Source organism: Crocodylus porosus, unplaced genomic scaffold (assembly GCF_001723895.1).
Source record: "Crocodylus porosus isolate Cpor-Errol unplaced genomic scaffold, CroPor_comp1, whole genome shotgun sequence".
Lineage (NCBI taxonomy): Eukaryota > Metazoa > Chordata > Crocodylia > Crocodylidae > Crocodylus > Crocodylus porosus.
The window spans coordinates 62,225,572-62,245,809 of NW_017728931.1; the positions used below are offsets into that span (position 1 = coordinate 62,225,572).

The 20,238-nt window shown below is 41.0% G+C and overlaps 1 protein-coding gene across 1 annotated transcript in view; it reads left to right on the plus strand.

Annotated features, from left to right (window-relative positions):
* Positions 1 to 6: 6 nt before the first annotated feature.
* The window catches only part of TMCC3 (transmembrane and coiled-coil domain family 3), a 71,130-nt gene continuing 50,898 nt past the window's right edge, over positions 7 to 20,238 (plus strand). Inside the window, exon 1 of the mRNA XM_019545236.1 lies at positions 7 to 92. Within this exon, the coding sequence (XP_019400781.1) occupies positions 15 to 92 (78 nt within the window). The 5' untranslated portion in view covers positions 7 to 14. The remainder of the gene's footprint in view (positions 93 to 20,238) is intronic.

The window sequence follows — 20,238 nt, forward strand, 5'->3', positions numbered from 1 at the left end:
CCGGGGCGGCCGGCATGCCGGGCAGCGACACCGCCCTGCCCGTGGACCGCACCTACTCGGACCCGGAGAGGCACCAACGCTGCAGGGCGCGGGTAACGCAGCCCCTGCCCCGCGGGACCCGGCGCGGGGGGCCGGGAGATGGTCTCCGGCTGGCCTCAGGCGGGGTCATCCCGGCACAACCCCTGCTCTGCCCTCGCTCCCGCAGCGCCCGGGGCCCCCGCCAGGGCTCTTCTTGAGGGGAGAAGCTGGGGCTCCTCCTGCCCCAAAGGCGGGGCAGAGGTTGATAGCCTGGGGCGCCTTCCCCTCACCCTGTCCATTGATTAATCAGCCCGGCCATCACACGCCGGTTCTTTGGGGCACGGTTTTGCACACACGCTGGCAGTCTCGGCTGTGTTTTGACCCACTGCTGTTGCACGAGCCGAGTCCGTTGGGGATAACACGGGGCGTGTGTGTGTAAGGGCCCAGGTTCCCGTTCGAACGAAAGCGGGATAGCTACCAAGCCATCAAGTTGTTCCAACATTTTCAAGCACTCGCTTTGTGGCTGGCTGGTTGGCTCTTTTTATATCTGGCTAGTCATTTTTTTCAATCCTGCGATCGTGACTTTGCACTTGTGGCGGGGCTAGACTTATTGCTTGACTGACCATGGAGTTGGGTGGTCAATGCTTTGCATGTGCAGCCAGGCTAAATTTAGTGCAGGGTTGACCAGCAAATTGTGTAATAGATGTAATGTGTAGCAGGGGGCCTTTGCTTCGAAGGGGAAGTTGGAAAGCCTGATATGTCTTTAGGTCATTCTCTAGCTTTATAAAATGAGTAAGCTGACATCATGGGTTTCCTGACACATGGCTTCTTTGAGGCATGGCTTTTATCTGAGTCTGGCAGGTTGGGTACGTTTTGAGTGATCTCTGTGCGTATGTGCACCTGCTATGGTAGGGATTATATGGTGTATGTAATGCTCTGAGCGCCTGGTGTAGATACAGACAGTTTGTTGGCCAATTTAAGCATATATTTCAAGCAAGCAGTGAAGTGTTTGGTTCACGCGGTTATCCAATGAAGTATCCTCTCTGTCTACGTGACTGCAGTTAAGCAAAGACAAGGAAAGCCACTCTTCATTATTTACAGAGTAATTTGCTCTTGCCTACTGTGGCTGTTGGCAAAAATAGCTCTTCTGCTTTCTCTTGTCTACAGAGACAAGATATTTAGTGCCTCAGAATAAATGAGCTTCACAGTTTGAAGCTTTGGGATTATCTTTCTGTGGAGGAAAACAGTTTCCTTTCCCCACATAGAATGCTAATCATTCCCCCCCTCCTCCCTCCCCCTCCCCCTCCCATGCAATCAAATGGCAGTGCAGGGCAGGCAATGGTGTGCTTCAGATTTTTTTTCAGTGTCACGGAACATGTAAAAATAAGTAACTTCATTCATTGTGACTTTTATTGTTGGCATACTATCGTTACAGCCTGGCCTTTGTACTGTAAGCTTGTTTGCATGTTAGTCATAATCAAGTAGTATCGGTGTCTCCTTTGGTTAGGGTTGAATGGATTTTCCCTAGTTCTCCCTGGAAGATAAACATGCTATATATTTTAGTGGGAAGATAAAGGAAAATTGGGATATTTTCATGGATTTTTTTTTTTTGCTCTGCCTGAGAATTAAATGGAAACAGTGTGACTAGCTTTTAGCACTGCTGGCTCTAGATGTTCACAAATCATGAGATTGTCTTAATTATGATGTTGTTCTTACATTTGCCTTCTGTTTTTGGAGATTTCATGGGTTGTGTTTTCATGCTTTTCTTTGAAAAAGCAAAGACTAGAATCTTGCTTTTTCTTTAAAGGGAGCTGAGATTCTTGTATAATCATGCAACTCCAAAGTTGGGTTTTGTTTTGTTCCGTTTTGTTTTTCTAGTCAATTTTCAAAAGACTTCTGATAAAATACAGTGATGAGTTTTTCATTTGTAACCAGAGCTTTGGAAATCTGCACTTGATCATTTTTCCTGAATAAGCACATTTCATGGACATCTTACCTGGAAGATAAGGAAGAAATAAAGGAACTTAACTACTCCTGTAAGCAGAAGGTAGGAAGCAGAGCAGCAAGAACTGCTGTTGCTCTCTTGTAGGGAAGCAGAAACAAGGCAGGGTAGGTATGCACCTTATGGACAAACTAAATAAATGAGAGAGAGAGAAAGAGAAAGCACAAGCTTCCGTTAGCTTCTGTTTACAATTGCTTGTGTTCACTTTCTCTCAATATATCTTTAGTTAGTCGTGAGGTACATATCTGCCCTGACTTCAGAATAACATGACTAACTACTTCTCTCTGGTCAGGAAAGTATAAAACCAGTTCTACCAGTTTCTGTGGAGTGGGAATGTTGGAACCACTGTTGCTGAAGGGGCAAGGGAATGAACAGATAGATCATCCCTAGCTGAAAAAGGGAACTGGGAGGCCAAAGCTGGCAGCCTGAGAGAAGCTTTCTGGGAAGTTATAGAGCCCAGAATTAACTAGTTGGGAGGGTGTGCATGTGCAAAGGTGGTAGTAATTTTGATTTTAATTAAGAGGATGTGGGCAGCATACCATAGAGTTTCTGTGTGGCTATGGAGAATAGACAAAATGCATCAACTGTGTACATCTTTGGGGACCAGGGTGGGCAAAGAACCCTTTACCCTGGGCTTCTAAGCTTAGTTCTTAAGTGAACACATGTTGAGGAGAGTCTCTAAGTGCTATTTAAGTCAATTGCATATTTCAAACTCTGTTAAGAACAGTGGAAAGTGAAAGGTGTGAAGGCCCTGCTCTCTTGTTCTGTGATTTAAAATGCTCTCTAATATCTGTGTGACACCACTTGGAGAGTAGTAAGATTTCCTGGGCCTTGCTGCCAACCATAGGGTGATGATGACATCAAACTGTGCATGTCATTTTCTACACTTGGCAACCTAATGAGGAGCCAGAGCCTATAAGGGTTAATCACTTGAATGAGCAACACTTGGCTCATTCTTAGCTGAGAAGAATGAATCAATGCTGTTCAATGAGTTTAAATGCTTCTAAGAACTCATTAAGACATTGATTTCTCCTTTTATTGATGGCAAAATTCTTATTTATTCTTTCTTATTCTATTTGTATTTATCAGAGATGCAACAACGGTTTGGGATCCTTCTAAGCTTAATCACTGATACTGGAACATCAAGTAGCATAACTGTCCAGAAATTTAGCTTTCAAGGAGTCTTTGCCTTTTCCTCTGTATTGAGAATCTAGCTACATTAATCCAGTTCAGGAATATGAACTCATAATATGGTCATTCGCTTCACCTAAGGCTAAAGGTTGAAGCAATATAGAGGCTTCAATTTGCACAGAACTGGCTATGATCCATGAAGGCAGCTATATTATTTATTTTTTTCAACAGAATTGCTAGTGAAACTATGGATGCCATGCAGGGAAGCATAAAAAAATATTCTTAGTTTAAAGGGGCTTGGCTTCTCAATACAGTATTTGAGTAGGTTAGACCATTGGTTGAGTCTCAATGTTTTTAGACTCATGACACCCCTCAGAAAATACCATCTCTTAGCTGACCTCTATTTTTTTGACTATGAAAAAATAGAGCAATTCTTCTGTTGCAAAGAACTCAGAAAGATTACAACAGGCCAGAATGTTTTTGATACTGTGGGTTCTTATTTGAAATCCCTTGTTTGTCTTGTGATAACGTGTAGGTGTTTGCACATCTAACTGGGCTAATATTGTGTGGCACCCTTAAAAGGACCTCATGGCACTCTAAAATGCCATGGCATCCTGGTTGAGAATCGCTGTGTTAGACTAGCTAAGAATCTTGACAGGGTGAATTTCCCTGCTGCCTTGACTTGGCTGCTTCCAGTGTTGAGCTAGTTCATTTAGACTTGCACTTGATCTCTCCATAGTGCATTGCAGAATATAACGTAGATATACTCTTATCATTCCTGTAATCATTCCTGTTTCAAAACTACCTATCACAGTCCTGATCAAGGTCCCCAGATGAATGCTTGCCATTAAACTGTGCTGTTAAACTTTTTAGGATTAATCAGTTTAAGGTATTGCTCCTGGCTCTGGGCTTTTCTGTATACATGCCTAGGAGTGTCATTCTTATCTGTAGCTCCCCAGACAGAGTACAAGTCCTCAACATGGAGTGGAATTCAATTATCCTAAAGAGGATGTATGGATGTATAGTTTTGACTGTCCTGCCTACAGTCTTGTCTGACTGTGACCAGTACTAGTTTCTTCAGAAGGAGGTTCAGGAAAACCCAATTCTGGAATTTTCTGCCCATCGAGGAAGTGTTCTTTTTTAAAAATAAAAATAATTTAATGTATTTATTTTCAAATCCCCACTAGCTGGTGGATGGTTTACACACCAAAGGACAAGGGCCTTGTTGTACAGGACAGATAGCACATACTTTATTTTTTGTTGTAGTAAGGATTATTGTGCCATATTAGACATTAGAACAAATAATATTTACTGCGATCTCCAGCTTCATAGTTGTTTAAGTAGCATCTGTTTATGTAGAAAAAGGGAATGATAACTCTGAACTATTGCATGGGATTGTTAGTTTTGGAGCTAGCCTGATCATAGTATAGGGAGCCAGGTCTCTACCACTGGCAGAAGGCAGAGGGAGTCATGGAGAGCTGAGCCTGAGATGGTGCCAGAGCTGGGCAGAGACTCCAGTGTAGTCCCAGGGCTGCATCTGACAATCAGCAGATTGTGGGTTGCATTCCCTGGACTGCAGGCTGCCTGTATTAGCTCCGTGGAATGGTGAGACGATAGCCAAACACATGCTACTTAATACAATCTGGAGATACTCCTTTCATTCTTGTTGGAGTCCACTGGCTGCTTTTTCATTTTAGCAATGTGAAAACTTCATTATGCATTTCATTAATTTGCTTGTCTCATTCAGGACACCTCTTGTTCGTCCCCACATAAACAAAACTGTCTCTTCCTCTTTGATTGTATTGGGAAGTCTTTCTAGCTTTTTGATATGCTTTCTTTGTCTGTTTGAAGGCCCTCTTTATATCTTGCAGTTATTAATGGGACTAGAAGAAAGAACATGAAGGGACTAGGAAGGATTAGGATGTGATTAAAAAATTAGATTCATTTGAGGGGGGAGGGGATGCGAACCATATTGACTATGTTCCTAAATTTACATTGGCAATTTATAAATATTTTTTTTCTACTGAAAATGTTGTAGAAGTATTTTGATCGATACTGAGCTTTGATATCCTGTACCTAATATGACAATACATTTATTGCCCAAACTCTAAATGGTCCTTTTTAGGGGTAAAAATCAAGGTAGCATAATGGAATGAAATGCTATTTAATACTCCTAGAGCTCCCACAGCATTTTGGAAGACATGAGTGCCTTCCCTGAGATACCATAAAATAATGGGTTCATTGTCACGAAAAGAAGGAAAACCCTAAAACTACAGGGAAAGAAAAGAAGAAAGACCTGGGGAAGATGAAACACAAGCTCTGTCTGTAAAAGAATAATTGCTATTAGCTTGAATAGGTTGGATGTTCCATCAGTATGGAACTGTGGAAGAGTTTGCTAAGTTGTTTTTCAAAACCTTTTTTCATTTAATTGAACTTGCCAGTACAGTGATACAGCAAAGCAGTGAGCTAACAATATTTATTTTTTTGTATGCTTTCAATTTCCACATTAAATATATCTGAATACTAATGGCTACTGATATACAAGACTTCTAATTGCTTAACAGGCAGAAATAAGGTAGGGAAAATGAATATGTGTACTTGTGTATATAACAAAATATGTGCTGTGCTTCTACGTACTGTGAGCTTAAATCCTTATCTAGCAAAGTGATATATGCAGGGTAGGAAGATCCTTGTTCTCTGTTACCTTTGGGAGGATGAATGGCTCTATTTTCAAACCTATCTGTTACCCTGGGAAGATGACTGCCAAAAGTAACTAGAAATGGTAATAGTAGGTCCCTGCAAAGTACAAAGAGATTTTTGATTCAAATTTTTTTTTAACTTGAGTAGACGTACATATGAACTTTTATTTTGCCTTTGGCTTTGGACTCTGCCTGAAAGTGTCACACAGTTTTAGTTGAAACAGTGTAACATCTTGTTCCTGCTACCCTGCTCCTCTCTGTTAAATATAGTGGATATTTTAAGATACAGACATGCTTGTTCTAATTATTCATCTTGTTCCTCTTCTAGTTGGTGTGGACAGAAGATAAACTTGCCACTGCAAAACATTAACATATAGGACTAGTGGTGTAATTGGGCTAGGTCTGCCTTTGTAACTCACCTTTTATACTTACTCCATAAAGTAGCACTTCTCAATGATGATGATTTGTATTTTGTGCAGTCTAAGATTTCCCTTTCCTGAAAGGAAAAGAATAGTCCATAGCAGTTACAGTTGTTAAGATTCTTTACAAACTGTGATTTCTCAGTATAGTGCAACCACACACACACACACACACACACACGTTGCTCTTACGGGCTGTGGACAGACATTCAAAAAGCCTGAGCCTGAATTGGTTCAATCTTTGCAATCTTTTGAATGTCTGTTAGTCTAACCTATCTAGGCTAAATCAGTTTCTAACTGTAAAGATATCTCAGAAATGCCAGCACATGCCTGCAGTGGTTCAGGCTAGAAGCTGAGGGGTGCTAGAGCAGCCCTCCCTTCCCTTTTACAATGTTGAGCTGAGGTGGGTGTGGCCAGGCCCAGGCAGGAGGCTTTGATTGGGGGGGGGTTGCCTCCCCTCACTGGTCAGTGAGGGAGCCAGCAGGGGTTTACACAGCATTTATCACCCCAATACCAAAACAAACAGATCTCTCATTAGTTCAAGCTCTTCTTAAACAACTTGTTCCAAGAAAGGAGGAACCTTGCCAACTACCTGTTGATCAGCTTCAGAGAGCCCTAAGCCTGTCCTGTCTCCCTTTGTCTGTTCTCCCAGAGCACAGACTGGGATGCCACACAGACACCTGCAGTCTGTTGGAGGTGCAGCCAGGGAGCAGAAGGGAGGAGCCAGCTCTGCTGTGGAACAGAGAGCCCTGTCCAGCCCAGGGAGCATGCCGGGATGCTGGGGGTGTCCGATTTATCTTAAACCAGGAAGGGGTCTGGGACAGACATCATATAAGCTGATTTGATCCAAATCAGTTAAGTCTGATAATACATTCAACCAGGTTTATCCCAAACCATTTTCAGCCATTCTCAAACCTGTTTATGTGCACTGAACATCCGTTATGTTGCGGGTTTAAACCAGTTTCTGATCACTTAAACCAGTTTGTGTGATGTCTGTCCCTAGCCACAGTGGAACTGTATTGTTTCATCAATGTCTGGCCATATAGAAAAAGGGAATGATAGCTCCAAGCCATTGCATGGGGTTGTTAGTTTTGAAGATAGCCTAATCATAGTATAACATTAATTGTTTCATGTCTTGTTCAAAACATGCAAGAATCTGGAGATGTAGCCTATATCAATGGTCAGTTATTTCTGATATTGCAGATGGAGGAAGTTGATGGCCACTCTTGCCATGCAGGATTCAAATAGGAAAATGTAAGCAGTGGACCCTGGTGGACTGAATATAGGACTCTTGCCTCTGTTTCATATTCTTCCATCCACTGGTTTGATGACCTTGAACAAGTCAGTGGCCCCTATGTCTCAACATTAGTTTGTACGATTGGGTTATGAATAGTCACCTGCCCTTTTTAACTGCTTTGATAGTCACAAAGCTCTGGATAGAAGACATTTATGTTGTGTAACTGATGTAAAGGCAAGCGAGGCTATCATCCAGAGTGCACTGAAATCAAGTGGAATCTCTTCATCGACTTCAGGGGCTTCTGGAACAGCTCCTAACTGAACTAGAACAGCATTGTGGAAAAGTTTAGTGTGTGTGTTATAATATAATAAAGACATTGCCAATGTATTTAGTTCTAAAAACAGAAACTCTCTATATTGGCTATATTCTTGTACAATTTCCTGTCATACTAAATTCAGGCTTTAGTGCTCTTACTTCTTTTTTTCCTTTTATGGGAATTATCTTGTCACCTTTGCTCTAGCATGCATGTGACAGGGTTTTGTTTTTTTTTTTAAATGTCTATCTGGTTGTTTATAGAAAAGGAGTGGGAATAACATGGGTCAGGGAGGGACCCAGTCAAACACTGTGCAAGTGATTATCTTTACTTGTGCTATGTAGTCCCACTGTATTTAATGGAGTTTTATGAGCATCAGTAAATTTACTACGTGTGTAAGTACTGGGCTCTAAAATAATGTGGAGTGAAATTTCTTAGTTGATTTGGCAAGAGTCTAGTATTCAAAACAAGTCACTGTAAGGTTGGCAGGAAATTACAGCTTGCATATGAAACTTTGAAGGACACATACAACAACTTCAGAGTTGTTGCAATATTTTTATAGGCACTAAGGGTTGTCAAGGGATTCAGACAACCTTCAGGACAAAATTGACACACCTGAGATTAATTCTTCATTCTTTTAAAAAGTCCTTCTGACTTGTTTAAGTAAATCTGAAAACTGTAGGAAAGGGAGGTGGCAATGCTTCAATAGGGGGGCAATAGCGGGTAGAGGGGAAAGGAGAGAGAGCCCTAAAATTGTAAATTTGCTTTTGAGATTTTTGCTGTCAGAAATCCTATAATGGGAGATGATGTGTCAAAATGACTAGTATCTGTGGCTTTTGTAGTACTCGCTCTCTGTTTTTATTCAGTTAGATTTTTATAAAAACCTACAGTTAACATATTGCGTTATGGTCTTGCATAAAATAATGTAAAATATGCTAAAACAGCCCCACATAAACATTTATATTGTGGTGTCTTTGGATGGGTAAGTGACTGTACAAAGAGAAAATGTGTCAGTTGTAATACTTGATAATTTGGTACAGTATATCATGATGGCATACAGTTTCTAAAAATATGAGCTGCTAGATTCACTATTTTTCTTTCACTTACTGGGGGATGGCCTTAAATCAATAGGAAGTAAGAATTTGTCAAATGTACTAAGAACTTCAGTGACCATTAAATTATCTTTCAGATTACAGTAGTAAGGAAGTTTAAAAAATGCAATGGCTCGGAATTAAAAAAAATGAAGACTTGGAGCTGTCTTAGTAGTTGTCTAAATCTCATTCTGCAAAAATGTTTAGTTGGAATAATTGAATTATCCCATACAGAGTAAAAGTTGTCCAGATGATAGCAGTCTCCAAAGCTGCAGAGGATTTGAAGGGATCATGGAATTTGATTTGCCATTAATTATGACGGTGCAGAAGAGTCTTTGCAATATTTTTATTCCATGTGTCGTTTGAAACAGCAGCCTTCAGAGACCGAGAGAACCTTGAACAAAAGTTTGAAAACATCTATACTTTGGTTTAAAAAAAAATCCTTAACTTTTTTGAAGCTGAACAAACAAAATATTGCATGAGCAATACTAATCAAACATAGTAAAATGTTTAGCAGTAAGAATCAGACCCTTTTTCACATGTTAGATGTGTAGGTGTGATCCTACTCTACCCTGTTTGAGTTCCTGAAAATGTGTTAATGCATGTACTTTTTTATAGCACGCTTAGCCCCATATCTAAATTACCAAAATTAGTGAGAAGGAAAAGGAGCACAGCCCATCCAATTTTTATATCAAGTTCCTTCAGGTTCTTGAGCAAGTTGGAATATTGTTGCACATAGGCAACCAAATCCCCTTAGGCACCTAATCATTAGAAAGGATCTGGCCTCATGTGCACATTACATAAACTCAATAACAGAGGGTGATAACAGATCTTAAAAATTGGTTTAGGATAGCAAAAGTTTAGCAATGCTTTGTATGCCAGTTGCCAGACTCACTGGGGGCTTTTTTTACCCTGATCACAGAAATTGTGTGTTAATTTGGAATAGAAGAGCCACTTGTGTGGCTAGCCTTTGGAATGTGCCTTTAGTCTAGCTAATTTTTTTTGCTTGTGTTTAAACCACTTGAAATAAGCACCAGTTACTGTGCATAAAAAATAGCACGAAAAATAGAATCAGTCTTTTTGTACCAGAGTAAAAGTTCAGGCCAGAGGCCAGACATGCAACAGCCTTTTTATTTTCCTATTTCGTCCCAAACAGATGCTTTGAAATTGAAAGACAACATATTGTAATAGCTGTTATCACTGGAGCTGTGATTGATGTATGGCTGTGTAATATGCTAATAATCTGGATATGGTGGCTTGTTTTGTCATGGTAGGAGTTTTGGTTTTGTTCTTACTGGAGGCTGTGTCAAGTTTCATGCTGGTTCATGTCAGGACTGTTCTTGGCATTCTTTGCCACACCAGCAAAATATTTGTTTTTTACTTCCTACCTTATTGCTAAAGTCCCAAGTACTCAGTTTGTTTCTGTTTAATATTTCCCTAGACTTGAGGGAGGGGAGGGGGAAGAAACTGACTATTGCCCACCCCTTCTCTCACACCAATGCATTTGGGATTAATGTGAATAAATAGCACAATCTCAGCTTTAGAAACAAAAAGGAAGAGTCAACCCCTAAATATAGGAGTAATCTTGTTTTCAGGGCTCATTCCATCTGGGCAGCCAAGGATGGGGGGAGGGCACGTGACCCCCCAATCTTTGCACGGGCAAGGGTGGGCCATAGCTACAAGCTGGGCTCAGCCTCCATGTGTCCATGCCTGACTGCCCTCCTCTCAAGCACACAGAAATAAAAAAACCAAAACAAAACAGACTAACAGAAACCTGGCTGTGAGTGCACAGGGTAGCTCAGCGTGCCTGCCCCTCCGCCTCTGCTGTAGGACCCTGAGGCTGGGCTGCCTTAAGGCAATGTCTGCTGCTGCTCTGTGTTGGGAGGGGGGGAGGGCTGAGCCCCATTAGCCCCCAGCTTCCGCTGTCTAGGCACAAGGGGACCCTTAGTTGCAGGGCTCCCTGCGGCCACAGGTTTCGCAGTATTGGATGGGCTGGCCCTGGCTCACGTCAGTTCACATAGTCAGATCTATGTGGAGTAAAAGAGGAATTCTCAGGTTCCCTTCATGGAAATCCAAATGTATTATTTCTGTATGTTGGAGGGATATGGTTTTGGGAGAATCCCAAGGGGCAGAAGCTATGGTCCTGTTAAGAGATGGTGAGTGCTGCCTCTCTGGCCTTGTCATCAATGTAGGACCTGTGCTGCCGTTGGGAGCTATACACCCTCCCTCCATCATTGTTGGCTTTTGACTGGCTACTCTCAAAGGAAGAGAGCAAGCAGAGAGAATCTTTGTAAGTAGTTCCGCTTCCTCCCCCTCACAGCCCATCTATCCCAGTTCCCTCCAGAGCTCTGCTTAAGGGGCACCCATATGTCTCAAACTTTGAATTTGAGGCAGCAGACTGACACACCTCTCCTGCCCATGTTTGGTTTTTACTCCCCCCAAAAGTGGGGTTTTGGGGATTTTTTGTTTTTCTCTCTCTCTTTGAGGAATTAGAAAGTGGTGATCTGTCTTTAAGTGGCAAAATAGTCTGATAAGAATTGCAACTGTTGCATGCAAAACTGTAGCATGGGAATTTCTTAGTGATTCATGTGAGGTTCCGTTTGTATGTTTCTCTGTAGATATTATGTAAATTATTTGGGGAGGTACTTTCTCAGCATATTCTTAAAACTGGTGGTTTTAAATAAACTTGGCTACTTGTCTGAACTTGAAAGAGTCAACTACATATTGTGTATGGTCTTGTGCTGTTGCAGTTGATGATTCATAGATTGTAAGCCGGGAAGGGACCTTGGAAGATCATTTGAGTCCAGCCCCCTGCACCAAGCAGGAAAGACAGCTGGGGGTCAGGTGACCCCAGCAAGGTGACTGTCTAGTCTCCTCTTGAAGATTCCCAGGTTAGGTGATTGCACCACCTCTGGAGGGAGTTTATTCCACAGTCTGGGCACCCTGACTGTGACGTTTTTCCTAATGTAGAGCCTGAATTGATCTTCCAGGAGTCTGTGGCCATTACTTCTGGTTTTCCCCTTGGGTGCCCTGGGGAACAGTTGCTCACAGAGCCCTCGATGTACTCTCCTAGCACAGCAGTAAGCTGCTACCTCAGCCTTCTTTTCCTCAGGGTGAAGAGTCCCAGATCCCTCAGCCTATCCTTGTATGGATTGCCTTTTAAGACTGATCATATGGGTGGCTCTTCTTTGGACTGTCTCAAGCTTGTCCACGACCTTGTTAAAGTGTGGTGCCCAGAACTAGCGTTCTCTCTAACGTGTGTGACTGCTCAGGCATGCCAGACAGTGCAGCATGAGCGTGCCTGCATGGCCATGCACGCTGCCCAGCTTAGAGGGTACGCTGCCCAGAACTGGATGCAGTACTCCAGCTGCAGTCTCACCAGTGCTGAGTACAGTGGAAGAATCACCTCCTTGGTTTTGCTGAACCTGCATTGATTGATGTATGCCAGAGTATTATTTGTCCTAGCGGCTACGGCATCACACTGCCAGCTTATATTCATACGGTGATCTGTTATTAACCCCAGGTCCCTTTCATTTGTGGTGCTAGTCAGTTTGGTGCTGCCAAGCCTGTAGGTATGTTGGGGGTTGCTCGTCCCATGGTGGAGCTCTTTATATTTCTTGATGTTGAACTTCATCAGGTTCTGATCCGCCCAACTTGGTAGCCTGTCTAGGTCCGCCTGTATCTGTAGCCTATCTTCAAGCGTGACTATGCTCCCTGATAACTTGGTGTCATCCATGAACTTGGCCAGTGAGCTCTTCACCCCCACATCCAAATTGTTAGTAAAGATGTTGAAAAGTACTGGACCGAGCACCAACCCCTGCCCACTTCTGGCCACGATGATACAGGAGTTTGCTGTGACTCTTTGGGTTCTATCCTGCAGCCACTTTCTCACCCACGTGACTGTCTTGGAGTTAAGCCCAAGACAGCGTATGATGCAATGAAAGCATATTCAAGTTTACTGGCTTATAGTCTTCCATTCTGACCTTGGGCAAGTCATCTAACTTGTTTGAATAAAATGGGGTAGTATGTCTCAGCAGTCATGAGGAAGGGTATAAATATTGTGAAGTACTTAAATGCCACAGTTATGGGAGCAAGGTATTAATTAAAATATATAAGAAACAGAATTCAGATGACATGTTGGATATATGAGGTAAGCACTTGTTCCCAGCTCTCCACAATGGTTAGATTTGTGGAGAACTAACTCTTGGCAGGGCAGGGTCTTCAAGAAACATTGCACAGGGGAATAATCCAGTGAAGAGGGAATCATGTCCTCTAAGTTTTCCTTCATTTATTTCAGATGCTAAAGAATCAGAAATAGATACTAAGTATCTAGGAGTCTGTGCCAAGGGTGGTTGACTAGAGACTTCAGTTCTTTGTGTCTAGGGCTAGGGGCAGAAATTACACATACAGTAGTATAAGTGATCAGAAACTGGTTCAAACCTGTAACACAACAGAAGTTCAGTGCACATAAACTGCTTTCAAAATGGTCAAAACCAGTTTAAGACAAACCTGGAAGAATGTAGTATCAGACTTAACTGATTTAGGTTGAATTGGTCTATTGACTTCTGTCCCAGATCCCCTTTAGATTCAAGTTAATTCACAGTCCTCCAGCATCCCAGGATGCTTTGCACCTCCCCTGCAAACCCCCTTCTCAGGTGGGTGGGCTTGTCTTGGCCCAAGCTGTGCACCAGCCAGCAGGAACGCATGGTCTCATGTCCCCTGGCTTCTGGCATGTGCCAGGCATGTGGCTGCATTTCCAAAATCAAAAGTGAATGTCTGTTCACTTGCTTATTGGTTTAATCAACACAGCTTGGACTAACCTGCAAAGATTGAATCATTTCAGCCTTGGGCTTTTGGACTGTCTGTACTTAGCCTATATGGCCAGGGAAATGGCTCTTCTGACCTGAGAACTCTTCCTTTTGTGCTGCTTAAATTTTATTAAGTTTTTCATTCCACTTGTAGATGCTGCCTTATTCTGCCATACTGTAGAAAAGTTCTTCCTGTTATTCTCTAGCAAGTGCCAGCTTTACCACTGCACACAGAAATTTGTTATGGTTCTTGCTGCTCAGAAACTTGGCACAATGGAAAGTGCTTTTTTTTTTTTTGGTGTAGTGATTAGAATGCTGTCATTGTGAGTACCTTCAAAATGAAGGCTTTTACCAGTATAATTAAACTAAAAGAACAGAGTTGCAGGAGAAGACACAACAAGAATACTCTCTGGGCCTTTTTTACTTTATGAAAAGAAATGTACTGCTGTATAGCACAAAAGGAAGTGGCGAAAAATGACGGTTTCTCCTTTCTTTACAGGAAAGGATGCATTTTACTTCTAGAGCTATTGTTACTTCAAATTGTTAAAAAGACCCTGACTTATACTACAGGCAGCTCCCTAAGGCTACTTTAGCAGTTAGTCATTCCTCCAGTGGAGGTGCCATATTGGAGGTGGGGGTATCTCCAGTTGGCTGAAATCATCCTAAAGGATTACTTTGATTTTAAATATGTTGTTACGGAGGCTTAATGCCTTTGATCATCAGTAATGGTATCAAAGCATGCTTTGGGCTGGTTTCTTTACAAGTTGGAATCAAACAACTGTATTTCCATCACTTTAGTGGTACAGGATCATACCCTCTGTGGGAGGGATTTCTGAGCTTTGTCCAGTTACTCTTCTGCTGAAAAGTGACAACTGTGCATTCTTTCAACATAAAAGTGCTAAAATTATTCTGATATTGGGTTTCCCCTACTGCCAATAGCAAAAAAATAACACTTTGCAGCAAGAGGTTCATAGTCGAGTCTCATTAAAACAAGCTTTAGTTAAAAGCTGGTTAGACCTCTTGGCTTCCCTGTGTGAACTTTCAGAGTGCTATGTAGAGGTTGTGTCTGCCTTGCGAATGCTGGTTTGTAACTTTCTACAACCATATTTAGGAAACTGCAATAGAAATCCCTTTTTCTTGTAGAACAGTATTCTCCGATTCCTTCCCCTGTTCTGGTACTGAGAAGACACACAGGTCATTAAATACTATTGCTAGATACAGACATTCAAAAGGTCCAAAGTAGAATTGATCTAAATTGCAGTTTTCTGTAGTTTGGATAAGTAGTGAACAGAATACACATTTGCCCTCTGACTGGAGGGGAGAGGGTAAAATCTTAGATTGGGTTCCACCATTTTTAAACTAGTTTGTGTGCCAAAGTACCGCTTTGTAATGGGTATAGACCCGTTTTGTGTGCTGAACTTCTGTTCTATGTAGCTTGGTCTCTGATCACTTATACTGGTAAACATGTAATATGTGTGCCTGGCCTCTATCAGGGGTGTCAAACTTGTCCTCTGCCTCACAGGCTGGATCTAGACATGGTGGTTATAGTGGGATAATTAGCAGCAGCAGGGCAAGCCATAGCCACAGGTTATTACTTTCCCCCTCTGTAGGTATGTGTTGCCAGTGGAGTTCTGTACCCTGGATCTTGGCAGTGGGCCCCATCCCTGAACTTCTGGCCTCTCTCAGTTCTCTGTGGGCTGTGCCAAATGGTTGTACAGACTGGATCTGGTCCATGGGCTGTAAAGTTGATACTATTTCAGAGGGTCAGTCTGAGCGTATTTTTTAAATGTTAAAATACAAGTCGGAAAAAAGTCCAACAAAGAATTTGACTCAGTGTATGCTCTTGAAAATTAAGAAGAAAAACTAAGGATTTATGTGTAAATAAGCATTGACTCTATACTTGTATCTAGTTTTTGAATAGACTGTATGTCTGATTTCTTTAAAAAAAAAAAAAGGGGGGGGGAGCTCTTCATCTGCCAGGTATTCACTAAAGTAAAACAGCTTCATATTTTGTGATGCTACTATACTGGTGACTAATGATTAATCAGGCTAGACTGATGAATATATTCTGTCTTAGTAAAGCAGTATTTGCTAAGAAATGTAAACAATAAGCTCTTGAGACCCCAAGATGGTTTTTAAGATGTCTCTTGTTATATCTTAACACATGAATCATCATATCGGGGTGCTTCAATGCAGCATAGTTAGAATTAGCAGAACTGTTATATTGGGGTGAATTTTCAAAAGTCATCAGAAAGCTACCTAATTGTATCATCATTACTGTAGGAAAATATTTCTAGGTGTACTGGTGAGCACTGAAAGAAGGAATTTCATTTTTGTGTAGTGATTATTGCCCACTAATTTTGGAGAAGTTTTAATTTTAGAACAGTAATTTAGAATGATAATTTTTAGCTGGAACTATCCCCATTCTCCTCCCTCCCTCCCTTTGTGGTCTATGCTGTGATTAACATACTTGTGGAGATGCAGTTTCTCACGCTGAGACCATTTTCTTTCTCTCATCATTCTCTGAAATGATTCTAGTGGAGCTGGCACCTACCTGTTATCTTTATCTTGACAAATTCAGGAAGGTTTAAGGGACACCCGTAACTTCAATCCAGTACCTGTTTCCAAATACAGAGACATTAGCAGTATCACAGCAGTGGTATCTGCATATATTTTTAAGGTTAAAAAGATTAATCACACTACCACCCACTCAATCTTCTTCCTGTAATGTGAGTAATCTTTAGGCTCTTTACTTAGCCTTTTATCATTTAGAAAGGAAGAATGTGGCTTGAGAGGATAGTTCTGCAGGCATCTCCTGGATTATGTGGAATTTTAAGTACTAGTTACTTTGTGTAGCAACTTTGTCATTTTTATATAAAAAAAAAAAAAAAAGAATCAGAATTGGTGAAGTGAAAACAACAATGCTCAGATATTAAAGGAGGATAATCCAATTCTGTCTTTGGCTGTCTTGTGGTGAATTTTTTTTGTTTGAGTCAGTTTCTTTCTGAATATGTGTTATGGTTCTACATGATCTCTCTAGTGTGGGTATTAAACACTTTTCAGTGAAGTCTTTGTGTAACTTTGGTTGAGATAAAATTACATTAGGTTCACAACTTGGCTGTCTAGGGGCTCACCTGCTAAACTCTACTGCATAAAAAGTGACCCAATCTGTCAGTTAAGCTGTTGTTTTGGATCTTGTATTTCTCTGCTAATAGTAACAAGTGTTGTTTTATAAATCTGTATGGTGAGAATAGGAGGAAGGATAAAGATGTCATTTCAGTGCCAATCAATTTACTCTTGCTCTTACTTTTGAAGTCCAGATTTTTCTTTTTATAAAGCTCATCTGGATAAACGGTGAGTATTATTATTTTGCTACTTTTTCAGCACCGCTTATAATTGTGCCTCCATCCCCATTCCCCTCCCTCTCCCTGTGGAAAAATGAGCATGTATAGAACCGAAACATGAATGGCAGCTGTGTTGTGTTGCAGAAAGTCATACTGACCTTTACATCAAAAAATACTCTTTGTGGCTTTTTTTAAAGCTGTATCATATTAAACAGATGGAACTGTTTAAAGCAAGTCTGATTCTGACAAAAGAATGTCTGTCTCTGAACTTCAATGAAAGAAAGGCTACAGATTTTACAGCTTTGCATTTCTGAGAGGGGATTTCATAGAAATCTTAACTGAGCAAGTTCATGTTATTCGTAAGGGAAGAAAGAAGATGGGCAATAGGACATTAGTTAGATCAGAAAAATAATATTAATTATCATGGTTATGGCACTTCGCAGTCAAATGGGAAATTTTATTTTGATGTTAGTTCACAACAGGTGTCCTTCTGAGTAGCTACAAAATTAATGACTGGTATAAATCAGGAAAATATTTTTAGTAAGATTTTTTTTTTTTCCTTTTTAAAAAATGCTCTCTCAATGACTGGATGCACAAACTCCTATGTGTAACCTGATATATTCAGCTAATTTGCAGTTAAGAAGTTTCACAAGCTGAAGTTACCTAAAGATATGATGATAAAGTACTCGCGGTCTCATTCCATTCTAAATTTGTGGATGGTTACTAAACTTCCTAATTGAAAGTTATAGATAACCCATAAACCTCTAAATCATTCTAATGAGTTGTTACTTGAAGAGCTATTGTCCTAATTCTGTGCAAACCTTCATAGAAAGTGTGATAAATATCTTTTTCAGACTCTTTAAGCTTTATTTATTTATTTCAACCTACAGCACCATACCTTCCAGCATCTTTATAAGCTGGTTTTTCCCCATATGAGTCAAGTAGTACTAATACACTCCAAAGGTTTTACTGGTGTCCAGCACAATGGGGGCTAAGCATGAATTGATCCATGGTGTATCAGCATTAGTAAGGGGCAGAACATTAATAGGATGGACATTCTGCAAAGGGTGTCCATCCTAGACATTGGAGACCATTCTATTTTTGGGGGGGGGGGCGGTGGTGTTGCAGATGACTTCAAAATAGGAGTATAGGACAAAAACTTGGGTGAAAAAGGAAAAGATATAAATGTCATTAACTTTAATTATCCCTGGTCTTAGGAAGTGTCTTTACCAGTGGCTGGTGCTCTCTGTACTTTAGAATGTTGTTGCTGATACACAGTATGTTCTCCCACATTGCTCAGGCTTCTTAAGGTTCAACTCTCCCCCCTGAAATCATTTATTTAGTGAAGTCAAGTACTTATTGAAAGGAGAACTATGTTGGAGGCTTTTAGAGCTAGTAACATTATCTTTAGCTATCTAGATAGAGAACAGAAAGAAAAAAGGGTAGAAGGTGGAGCTGTAAGTAGAGATACCTTGGGTATTGGCCCCAAAAGAAAATACTTTTCATTTGCTTTAAAATAAAAAAGATGATGTACATAGGGACAGCAGCAGACTGCGAGTGGCAAACACAAGCATAGGTTCAATAGTAAGAACTTCTCAAATCTGTCAAATCAGGGAAGATGCCATATTTTGCTAATGAAATAGTTAACACTACAGTATGGGCAGGTAAATGGTCACAATTTTGTTTTTCAAAAGGAATTGGCCATTAATTGGACCATGTAAAAAATTTACTTTTTCATGTTGCAACTCAAAGGCAATAGTGAATGAGTTCACACTCAGAGTAATATTTCCAACTGAAATATAGGAAGCACAAGAATTTGTGACAACCTCCACATTCTCAACTTGCTGCTGCTTTTCTCTCAGATGCATAGATTATTATTTTCCCAGTTTATGGTTTGGCATAGTAATTTCTACTGGATCTCATTACTTGCTCTGTGTGTTTAGTGCTGTGTAAACCTCATTTTTGTTTAATGGTACCACAGGTTGGATTACTGCTGCTGACACTGTCCAGGCTTGTTGGAAAGGGACTCTATGAAAGGGAGGATACTGCTGGCTCTTATAGCTTGTATAGCTTAACGACAATAAAGCAATTAATTTTTAGCAAATGCGTACTTAGTTCTCCTTGTCCATAGCTCATGTCAGTTCAGCTGTCATTACTACAAAAGGTAAACACAGAACTGTTGAAGAGGCCTCCAGGCTTTTGGAGAAAACTTATTTGGAATTATTTCAGGGTTTATGGCAAAGAAGTGGAGAAGTGTATTAGAAATATGTATAATGGTACATGTTGCTTGTTTAGTAACGGTAATTCCTGATAATTTGATAACAGAAATATTCAGTGATTTACATAAGAAGTGGGCCATGCAAGACTTGAGATCTTGATGTACATTGTACATCATTGAAATGCTAGCCTGGGTCCAGTTATAGGCATTTTTGTATTAGCTTCATTTTGATCTTTACTCTTTAAATTTGTTTTCAGAAGCAAAAATTATTGTGGCTGTATAGCAGTGGATGAATTAGGGCTCATGAAAGAATATCTTTAGCCAGAGCCGGCAATACGGACACAGCACAATGTTGGAAAGAGACATGCATTTCATACCTACATTCTGAATTCTATATTTGAGAGTATTTATGGTGGTTTTGCTGTTCTCCAGTATTCTCATCATGCAACAGATTGATTTTATTTAATATTCTGTCATTTAAAAAAATAAAATAACTCTTGCCTGCAATTTAGAGTCATCAGACTTGTGCTTCTGTGTGTAGAGGTCTGGGCTCATCCATGTTTGAAAATACAAATAAAAGGCACTTGATCTCAGGCAAGCATTTGAAAATGTCTTAATGGGTGCATCTACATGTGTTACTAGCAAGGAACAATAAGCTCCAGCACATGTGATGCTGCAGTTTATTGCTCCTGGGTGCCACATTTACATGCGCACCTAGGACTGCAGCACGGTGAGCCAGGCTGGAGTAGCCCTGGCTGGCGCAGGGAGCTTGGAGAGTCAGCCTGTCTGCCCAGGGCTGCTCTGGCCCAGCTCAGTGTGCTGTGGAGGGGCTGGCTGAGGCATGAGAGTGCTCCAGTGTGAGACTAGCTGGCAGGTGGCCTCTGCACTGAAGCACCCTTGTGTCCAAGTCAGCCCTGTCAGTGTCTACATGCGTGTTGCTGCACACTAAAGAATGCCA